This window comes from Aphanomyces invadans, assembly GCF_000520115.1.
Source record: "Aphanomyces invadans strain NJM9701 unplaced genomic scaffold supercont1.6, whole genome shotgun sequence".
Lineage (NCBI taxonomy): Eukaryota > Oomycota > Saprolegniomycetes > Saprolegniales > Verrucalvaceae > Aphanomyces > Aphanomyces invadans.
This window is the reverse complement of record NW_008580151.1, coordinates 2099607-2109976: the sequence shown is the minus strand read 5'-3', so window position 1 is coordinate 2109976 and position 10370 is coordinate 2099607. Positions and strand designations below refer to the sequence as shown.

Here is a 10370-nt window from a genome sequence, read left to right as displayed (position 1 = left end):
GATGGTTCTCTTTCCCGTTACAAAGCCCGTCTCGTTGCTCAAGGTTTCACACAAATTGCTGGTGTTGACTACACTGACATCTTTGCGCCGGTCATTCGCACTTCAAGCATTCGTTTCCTCCTTGTTTTGGCCACCATTTACTCCTTGGAAGTATACCACATGGACGTTCAAACTGCATTTTTGAATGGTACACTTCAAGAAACACTCTACATGCGCCAACCGCCTGGATACATTCAACCTGGACAAGAACACCTTGTTTGCCGCCTCAACAAAAGCATTTACGGCCTGAAGCAAGCTTCGCGTGAATTTAACTCCGCGCTCGATTCCTTTCTGCCTAAGGATTCTTCATGTTCTCTCCGACACACAAAGCCGCCCGGAGCCGCCCACCGCAATCGGGCCCGGCCACCAAGGTGGCACCGACCGGTCGTAACGAGTGGCAGCTAGGATCACGGGTAATACATCTTGGCGAACTCAACAGCAAATGGGGGAACAGTGCCTCGATCGTGTGGCGGGACAAGCGAAGGTAGAAGATCGCGAGCCCATCGACCACGACTTCGGAGTGGCACACTACGATACAGCTTTGAATCCACGACACCAGGACAGACTGAAAGAATGACATGCACAACGTCCACTGGGCAATCAAACTGTCCTGGCCAACGTGGCTGTTGAACGCCATCGCGTCGCTCATGATGCCGTGGAGGAAGTCCACTTGGAATGAGTGGCGGGAGCCATGGGCAAATACCCCGAAGTACTCGCTGACGACCTTGCATTCAGGGTCAAACGTGCGCAAGCTTCGCGGCAAGGCTGCCTTGAACGACCTCACTCGCACTCCAACCGCGCCACGTCCGTGGTCAGATTATCCACTTCCCCCTGTAGACGCTCCATCCTGTGCTCCAAACGGCCTCTGGCACCGTCTGGATTCGCCTATCTGAAGGCGAACTCCAAATGCGACATTGTGTTGTTGCACATTTTGGCGTTGGTGGTCATCGTGGCGTAAATGTTACGAGACTAGTGCTGTCTGACCGATTTTGCTGGTCGAACATGGGCGCGGATGTGGCCATTTTTGTTGGCCGCTGTTTACACTGCGCGGCGACGGGCGGTCATGTGCTCCGTCCGTTTGGCATGCTCCACATGCCACCATGCCAAACGAAATCATTCATTCGGATTTCGTTTACATGAAGGATGGCTACCTGCTGGTAGCCAAGGACGACTTTTCCCAGTTCAAGTGGTTCTAGGAGACCGATGTCGCCAACGCACAAGTGGTTGCGCGTTGCTTACTGCAATGGTTTGGTGTACTTGGTGTTTGTTATCACTGGGTGACCGACCAGGGGTCACACTTCAAGAACGAAGTCATCGCGGAGCTCCAGTACATGCTGGGAGCTCATCATCACTCTACTACGACACGTTGTCCTTGGGCCAATGGCACAGTCGAAAGTGCCATGAAGATCACCCTCAACACCTTTCGGGCGTTGTTGTCTGAGTGGCTAATGCAGCCAAGCCAGTGGCGGCAAATTGTGCCTATCGTGATGTTGGTACTCAACCAAACTCCCTCCGAAACCATCGGAGGGATTGCACCAATTAAGGCGATGACGGGGTCTGAGCCAATGTCCCCTCTGGATTTAATTCCAACGCCATCCTCGGCGAAGGTTATGACTTTACAAGACCTATGGGATTGTCGATGGAAAGAATTGGCAAGCCTACAGAACGCTGTGGGGAAAATACACGCAGATGTATTAGAGGCATCATTCTCAAAACGGAAGAAAAGGCGAGCTGCAAGCGAGAAGACAAAAGGCGTCAAATTGGCCGAATTTGACGTCGGGGATTATGTCCTCTACATGGATGTACTGTATGGGGCGTTAGCCCATCGCAGCTCACTGTGACTTGGCGCGTTCCCGCGCAGGTGGTTAAAGCCACCTCTGGAAGGGTTTTTGAATTCCAGAATTTGATTGCTGGGATCGTGCGCGAGGCTCACGCAAGCCGGCTGAAGTTTTACGCCGACGAGTCCCTCAATGTCGACGAAGAATAGTTGAGCCATGTAGCTCATAATGCCGACGGGCATGTCGTGGACCAGTCGGTCGATTGTCGATACAATCCAAGGACATCTGCCTTCGAAGTCTTGGAGCGATGGCGCGGCCTTCAGGACGTTGAGAATTCTTGGGAGCCGGCGACCAACCTGCTGGAAGATGTACCAGCAGTCGTGAAACGGTACGTGCACGAGCACGGTGGGGATGGCACAGTGGCGTCCATGGCCACGGCTCTTGAGCGATAGCTGGGGGGGATTGTTGCGAATCGGACATTCGCAGGAGCCATGGAGTGCATCCAAGAAACAATCCAAGACTCCGTTCAAGTTAATCGTACATGTGCTATGATAAGCTTATTGTAGTGTAGCCATTAGGGGTTTTAAGCCCTGGGGGAACAGCCCCTCGAGGAAATTCACTTTGTGATTTGCCCGTGACCACTGCGTTGTGGTTATCCTTTGTGTGCGCGAGACGGGACTTCACAAGGTCCGTCAGGTGGAGACTCAACAGAGGGCAATCAGAAAGTACCAGATGAATCCCCAATTCCATTCGGTTCCTCTCAGCCTGCCCATGCTGCAATTTCATGCCAAATGAGTTCATGGGGAAGGGAAAACAAGTGTACCTACCATTTATGGCCAGCACTGTAGTTGTCCGGTAGGAGTTCAGACGAGACGGGTAGACTCCACATCCTTACATTTCTGGTGCGGTACCGCCGTTGGTTCAACCTGCTTTGACTTCGTAGGCACTCGCGCTTGTCTTCGGCGATATTGCGTGCTGCGGAGATGTGTGTTCGAGGGGCGGGCCCCACTGAGGCTTTAGCATCTTGATAACCCATGCTTGTCATGTGACGCTCAACAGTTGTTGTGGCTGTTTTCATAGTGGCGAATGTTTCGCCAAGCTCGCGCCTGAACTTGACGGTGATGTTGTGATAGCATTCTGCGCCTCACGTTCGTGGGACTTGGACACAGGGGAACTTCATTTAGGTTGGGGATGGGGGACAACTCTTGCTCGTATTGCTTGTGGCTGCGATTCGAGTTTGGAAGCGCGCAACCTTGAAAAAGATTGCCCCCCTGTCCCAGAACGGGGCGCCTCGATTTTCCAGCGATAAGATGCCCTCACAATCTGCGCCGTCGTCGTGCAAGCCGCCTTTGAATGCAGCGAGGATTCGCGAATCTGCTGTAAAACATCGTGAGAGAGGGACGAATTGATCTCAATTCTTGGCTCGCTCTGCAGAGCGCGTGGCGGGTCAGGCGATGTGAGATGAGTCACCACTGGCTGTTGCAAGTTTATGTGAGTGCTCCGAAATCAAATCCGCTCGTTGCGACAACCTTCCGATCGGTCTTCGCTCGGGTTGGGACGTGTTGTCGGGAGTTGGCGTTTGACAACTCATTCTACTCGAGAAAAGTTGTGTGGAGGCGATGACGCTACCGATAGCCCCCTCGTCGGTGTATGCGATCACGAACGCATGATCGTGAACCCAAACTTGCCCCCATGTTTCCCCTGCCCGCCTGATGCATCGGATTCTTTCAAGTGGTGACGATCGTCGAGTAGAGGCCGAAAGAGAGTGGATCGAATTCTGATGTCACTCCAGATAGGATAGACAGTAAGGTAGCAAATTCCAAAGTGATCGATGAAGTTAGGTTCACAGTCGTAGCTGGCTAAAGGTCACGAGTGGGTCCTCTAGCTAGATGTATTCCACTCGGCTACATCCGAATTCATCTCGATCAATGTATGCAAAATGGAGTGAGCCAGTAAGAGCCCAGGATTCTGGGAAAATCACAGTTCTCATACGTCCGAGAAACTAGAAGTCTTCACACCATGGCTTTCACCGGACAACACTTCCCCCATGGCTTACTCCATCACGGAATAGTCATTGGCTATCTGCTTGATGACGGCGGAGGATCCCTTCTTGGTGCTGAAGTTCTTGAACGCCACCGCGACATCTTCGTATATGGTGGCCGTTGGCTCCCAGGCATTCTCCACGACTTGGAGACCACGCCACTTGATGAGAACTTCATAGGATTTCTTCGCTGCAATGTAGAGAGCGTCCAGGATGGCCTCCACCTCGTAACCGTCAGAGTTGTGGGCCACATGTTCCTTTAAATCTTCGGACAGATGTAGACTCTTGTCAGCGTAAAACTTGAGGCGGCTGGCATGAGCTTCTCGCTCGTCGCCGGTGATTAGGTTCTTGAAGACGTACAGCCAACTGCTGGTCACAAAAGTCAACACAGCAGGCCCACACCAGGTGGTACGCAACTTGGCGCGATGGTGCTGCCAGACGTCTTGGTAGAGCACATAATAGCCCACAACGAACTGGGCCATCTTGACACCACGCTTCTTGTCATGTGGCTTTCGCGCTCGATCGCGCTTCAATGCATTCGCCGCATTCATCTCCTTGTGCATAGCGTCCAGGGCGGCACGTGAATTGTCAATGTTGGCACGCTGCATCGACTCGATCTCATTCAGGGTTGCTGACTTTAGGGAGCCAGGTAAAGAGATCGTGTCCATCGGTGACATGGCCGGACGGCTAGACATGGCGGTGACAGGTGCCAGGCCACCTAGAGATGGGGACGGAAGCTGGTTCATGATGAGCATGATGACCAGGTGGATCTCGTTCGACTGGGTTGTCGCCACGCGCCACTCACTCAAACAAGCCCGAAACAGACGCAACAGTTGACGCATCACTACCTCGACTGTCCCATTCGCCCACGGACAGCGAGCTGTGGTGAAGTGATGGTGCGCTCCCAGTACATGTTGGAGCTCGGAGATGACTTGGTTCTTAAAGTGAGTACCTTGGTCCGACACCCATTCATAGCACACACCAAACACCGCAGACCATTGGAGCAGACAGTCCTTGGTGAACACTGCCGTGGCCTCCTTGGAAGGAAATAGCCACACCAGTTTGCTGGCGTCACACTTGATCACCAACAGATACCTGTCACTCTTCTTGGAGTCTCCCATGAAGAGATAATCCCAGTGCAACAAACCATTTGGCTGGGTAGAGTGCAGGGCTTCCCCCAATGGTCGTGTCGCACCACCGGATACACTGGCACAATGCAGGCAGCGGTCGACGAAGAACTGCACGTCCTTCTCCATGGTGCTCCACCAGCAGAACACCAACAAACTCTCAAGAGTATGACTGGCAGCCCGATGTCCGGCCAAACTCGCATGGGCACACACACAAGCGTAGCTGCAGTTCGCTTGCCTCGTCTGGCACCAATAACACCTGGTTAACCAACCGTAGAGACCACGTCTCGCCGGAGTCGAGTTGGATTTGATGCTCGGCTAGCTGGATAGAATTTAGGGGTAGAGCAACCGGGGTGTCAGTGTCCAGCCGTTCTCGTTGGGCAGCTCCAATGGACACCAAAGTCGGCCACTCAAAGGAGCTGCTTCGCAAGGGAGATACCATCAACGGTTCTCGGCTGATGGCAGAAATGGACTTCAGGGGCGATCCTGAATGCGAGAGCAGGTTGGCCCACACGTTCGTCTCTCCAGGTATGTCGCGGATCTCGTAGCTGTATCCCATCAACAAATGAGCCCAGCGTTCCAGCTTCTGGGCGGTATACTTTGGTACAGAGGACACCACGGCTGTCGGGCTAAAGATGAACTTGAGATTGCGATGGTCAGTGTAGAGTGTGAAACCAGCTACAGGATGCAGCAGATAGTCAGCCCTGATCAGTGTTTCCACGATGGCATAGGCTTCCTTCTCCACAATGGCCCAGCGTCCAGCAGATCCCGTGAATGTCCCGCTCAGGAACATGAGTGGCTCATGGGATTGAGCTTCCAAAGGTCGCTCCAGCTGGTCCGGTGGGACTTGAGTGATTACAGCACCCCAGTGCTCTTCCGAGGCGTCGGCGAACACACACAGCCTCTTATCTGGCTTGGGATGGCTGGGTTCCACCACCTTGGCTAGAGCCATCTTGGTGGCTTCCAGCGCGGCGGTATGAGTGTCATTCCAGCCGACATCAGCCAGCAGCACAGTACAGTAGCTGCCAACTGCTTGGTACGCTTCCCACCAACTGCAGCAAACACGCGTTCCAGTACCGCCGACAGGTCTCGTACCAACACGTTGAAACCAGGGATGGACATACTCATCCAGTTGAGAGCACACACATACTGCTGGAGGTCAGCACCTGTCTTGGGCTCCGACAGTTGTTGCAAAGCCTCCACCCGCGCTGGGTCGTGTTTCACACCCGTCCCGCTGATGATGCGGCCACACCACTTGGCCTCCTTTGCGTAGAATTGGCACTTTTTCGGGTGCAGCTTCAGACCACGCTTAGCACAGACTTCAAGCACTTCAGCTAGAGCCGAAAGCAGGCCAGTTGGCGTTTTGTGGTAGCCCAGAAGGTCATCCAGCCACGCTAACAAACACCTGTACAGCTGCTCAGCAAACATGGCTTGAACGGTGGACTGGCAGTAGGCCACACTGTCGCTGCCACCTTGCATGACGCGGGTGGACGTGTAGACACCGGTGTCCGTCAAGAAAGAGAACATCTCTTGACAGCTCTTGTCCAAGGAGAATTGCCAGTAGCCTTTGAAGAAGTCCAAGATGAAAAAGCACGTGGCGCCACGCAAATGGTCCACAACAATTTCCAACATGGGCATCGGCCAGGCAATCTGCTCCGTCTGGCTGTTGACAGGGTGCAAGTCCACCGTCATACGGAACTCATCCTTGGTATGGGGCTTGCGTACGATCAAGGGTGCACACGCCCATCGGCTGGTAGGGTTTCGATAGATGACACCAGCCTTCTCCAGCTCTTCCACATGCTTATGCATGAACTCGCGTTGAGGGAGAGAGTAGCGCCTCCCCTTGCAACGAACTGGCTTGGAGACCCTGGTGGGATGCACCTTTAAGGGGGGTATGTCCACGGGCGGATCGTGGCCAAGCGTAAGCCGGAACACGTCCACATACTTGGCCAAGAGCTTGGATAGAACCAGGGCAAACTCACTGCCACAGCCTGCTGCCATGGCTTCAGCCACCTTGGCATCCAAAACAGCCTAACATTGGCTTGTTTCACAGCGGGGTCCACAGGTGTCATGTCAGGGAAACATGCGGCCAGCTCCATGGGCACCAGAGCCTTTTCCTCATCGGCCAGGTCATCCACCAACTCTTGCTTGGTCGCCAGCATGACTGCCTTTACCACCCCACTTGTTGACTCCACGTCCCCCATGTCATACTCGCTGCTAACCGATGCCGCATCACGTAGCATGGACTGTGGGTCGTAGCCAAGTTTGTACATTATGGGACGGCTCAGCAGGATGCCACCAACACCAGACGGCAGGTCACCAGAAGAGAGCCAGCACTTGACGTCAGTTAGTACCAACGGACCGACATCTGTCTCGAAATTGAGCGTCAGCTTGACTTCTTGGGTCACTGTGTGGCTTGGACCAACGAATCCACGCACCGAAATAGGTGCGGGCAATTCTGTCACCACCATGTCACGCCCGGCGTCTTGCAGCCGCTTTAGCGTCCTTGGCGGGATCACACTTTGGTCCGCTCCACTGTCGAACGACGCGTCCATCGCTATCACATGGTTGGCGGTACACACAACTCTCGCAGCACACAGGATGGCCGTCGTTTCATTCGGCTCAACTGTTTTCACCTCCTTGGCAATGGTGACAGGCTTTCCTTCCTTCTTGGTTTCGGCCATATGACCTTGGCTCGGTCCATCAACTGGCGAGCCTCACCACTTGCCACATTGCGACACTTGAACACATTGTGGTCGGTGCTCAGACACTTGAAACACCTTCCGTCATTCTGGGTGAAGTTTGCCAAGGGCACATTGCCCACGTTGACTACGGCGATAGCTTTGTTCCCTTTCTTCGGATGGCCCCGGTTTCCTTTGAGCTTCTTCAGTAGTTCCTTCACCTTTTCCGGCACCGGCTTGGGGGGAAGAGAGGCAGCTTGAACCCGAGGTTCGAATTCGTCGTAACGCCGCATGTATTCGGCAAGCCAATTCTTGAAAGATCGTGCATCATTCTTGTACGCACGGTTCTCGTGAAGCTTCATTAGTTCGCGCACACGCTTCTGCACAGCAAGTGGCGTGATGGCCGCCATCAGGAAATCCACAGTCAGCTTGGGTTCGGTCTCGGCGAATCCTTCCATGTATAGACGGACAAGTGGAGCTTCAAAGTCGTTCACCCGCTTGGAGACTCGCGATTCGGCTGAGATGATTGACCTGTCCATCTTAAGCTTCCCCATTGCTTGGTTGAGCTTAGTCATGTCTACTGGGTCACCGTTTCGGGCACTCAGGAAATAATCACGCCAGTCTTCATCGTTTAGCTCATGGCTCGGCTTGCCATTTCCCAAAACGCTATGCGTTCCCCCGCCAGCGGGTCGATACAGCCGCTGATAGGCATCTGGCAAATTTGCAGTCCACCAGGACGCTGTGCATTGGCCAGACGGATCTCACGTATGTACGCTTCATACTGGTCCATGAACCGACGCTTCTGCACCTTCGTGCTTCCATTAAACGTCGGGGCTTTGGGCACCTCTTGAAATCCGTACACCAAATGCACACCAACAGTCGCCGGGGCTTGGACAGTTTGAGGGGCTGGTGTCGCCGTAAACGCGTGCCATCTGGCGCTTGTACGTCGCCGCATGTCTTCCAGCGCTTCCGCTTGTAGAATCGATGATGCAGCAGCCGCTCGTAGCCCTTGGTCGTGGTTCTCAGTGGTACGACGCTGGACTTCCAGCTGAGCCATCAGTTGGTTCTGCTGGTCACGCTGCAATGCCAGCTCAGCCATCAGTCGCTAGTTGAGTTCCATTCTGGGCATTGGCCTGCATCTGTTGCTCTTGATGGAGTGCCATCAACTGTTCGTAAGTGTGTTGGTCTTAGGCCCCAAAAGCTTGTTGCATAGTGTCGGTACGCGACGCAAGTGCGTCCACAGCTTGGCCCACCTGGTGACGCAGCTGCTGAACAGCCATGTCGGGAGGATACTGGGCAAACGGCGGAACAGCGGAGGCGTAGATGGCCTCCTGGGATCGGGTTCGGGTCACCACTGGCTGTTGCAAGTTTATATGAGTGCTCCGAAATCAAATCCTCTCGTTGCGACAACCTTCCGATCGGTCTTCACTCGGGTTGGGACGTGTTGTCAGGAGTTGGCATTTGACAACTCATTCTACTCGAGAAAAGTTGTGTGGAGGCGATGACGTTACCGATAGCTCCCTCGTCGGTGTATGCGATCACGAACGCATGATCCTGAACCCAAACTTGCCGCCATGTTCACCCTGCCCGCCTGATGCATCGGATTCTTTCAAGTGGTGACGATCGTCGAGAAGAGGCCGAAAGAGAGTGGATCGAATTCTGTTGTCACTCCAGATAGGATAGACAGTAAGGTAGCAAATTCCAAAGTGATCGATGAAGTTAGGTTCACAGTCGTAGCTGGCTAAAGGTCTCGAGTGGGTCCTCTAGCTAGATGTATTCCACTCGGCTACATTCGAATTCATCCCGATAAATGTATGCAAAATGGAGTGAGCCAGTAAGAGCCCAGGATTCTGGGAAAATCACAGTTCTCATACGTCCCAGAAACTAGAAGTCTTCACACCATGGCTTTCACCGGACAACACTTCCCCCATGGCTTACTCCATCACGGAATAGTCATTGGCTATCTGCTTGATGACGGCGGAGGATCCCTTCTTGGTGCTGAAGTTCTTGAACGCCACCGCGACATCTTCGTATATGGTGGCCGTTGGCTCCCAGGCATTCTCCACGACTTGGAGACCACGCCACTTGATGAGAACTTCATAGGATTTCTTCGCTGCAATGTAGAGAGCGTCCAGGATGGCCTCCACCTCGTAACCGTCAGAGTTGTGGGCCACATGTTCCTTTAAATCTTCGGACAGATGTAGACTCTTGTCAGCGTAAAACTTGAGGCGGCTGGCATGAGCTTCTCGCTCGTCGCCGGTGATTAGGTTCTTGAAGACGTACAGCCAACTGCTGGTCACAAAAGTCAACACAGCAGGCCCACACCAGGTGGTACGCAACTTGGCGCGATGGTGCTGCCAGACGTCTTGGTAGAGCACATAATAGCCCACAACGAACTGGGCCATCTTGACACCACGCTTCTTGTCATGTGGCTTTCGCGCTCGATCGCGCTTCAATGCATTCGCCGCATTCATCTCCTTGTGCATAGCGTCCAGGGCGGCACGTGAATTGTCAATGTTGGCACGCTGCATCGACTCGATCTCATTCAGGGTTGCTGACTTTAGGGAGCCAGGTAAAGAGATCGTGTCCATCGGTGACATGGCCGGACGGCTAGACATGGCGGTGACAGGTGCCAGGCCACCTAGAGATGGGGACGGAAGCTGGTTCATGATGAGCATGATGACCAGGTGGATCTCGTTCGACT

The 10370-nt window shown here is 53.8% G+C and overlaps 4 protein-coding genes across 4 annotated transcripts; all 4 read right to left on the bottom strand.

Annotated features, from left to right (window-relative positions):
* Window positions 1-334: 334 nt before the first annotated feature.
* Window positions 335-688, bottom strand: H310_04257 (hypothetical protein; the record flags this gene model as incomplete). Its single annotated transcript, XM_008868520.1, has 1 exon — window positions 335-688. One exon carries the CDS (start codon window positions 686-688, stop codon window positions 335-337), a length of 354 nt encoding a protein of 117 aa, XP_008866742.1.
* Window positions 689-3869: 3181 nt separating this feature from the next.
* On the bottom strand, window positions 3870-7669 carry H310_04256 (hypothetical protein; the record flags this gene model as incomplete). The annotated part of the gene is made up of 5 exons (XM_008868519.1): window positions 3870-5208; window positions 5258-6037; window positions 6136-7016; window positions 7091-7202; window positions 7257-7669. 5 exons carry the CDS (start codon window positions 7667-7669, stop codon window positions 3870-3872), a joined length of 3525 nt encoding a protein of 1174 aa, XP_008866741.1.
* A 33-nt stretch (window positions 7670-7702) lies between these two features.
* Window positions 7703-8765, bottom strand: H310_04255 (hypothetical protein; the record flags this gene model as incomplete). The annotated part of the gene is made up of 3 exons (XM_008868518.1): window positions 7703-7765; window positions 7819-8378; window positions 8432-8765. 3 exons carry the CDS (start codon window positions 8763-8765, stop codon window positions 7703-7705), a joined length of 957 nt encoding a protein of 318 aa, XP_008866740.1.
* Window positions 8766-9600: 835 nt separating this feature from the next.
* On the bottom strand, window positions 9601-10344 carry H310_04254 (hypothetical protein; the record flags this gene model as incomplete). The annotated part of the gene is made up of 1 exon (XM_008868517.1): window positions 9601-10344. One exon carries the CDS (start codon window positions 10342-10344, stop codon window positions 9601-9603), a length of 744 nt encoding a protein of 247 aa, XP_008866739.1.
* Between the last annotated feature and the right edge of the window lie 26 nt (window positions 10345-10370).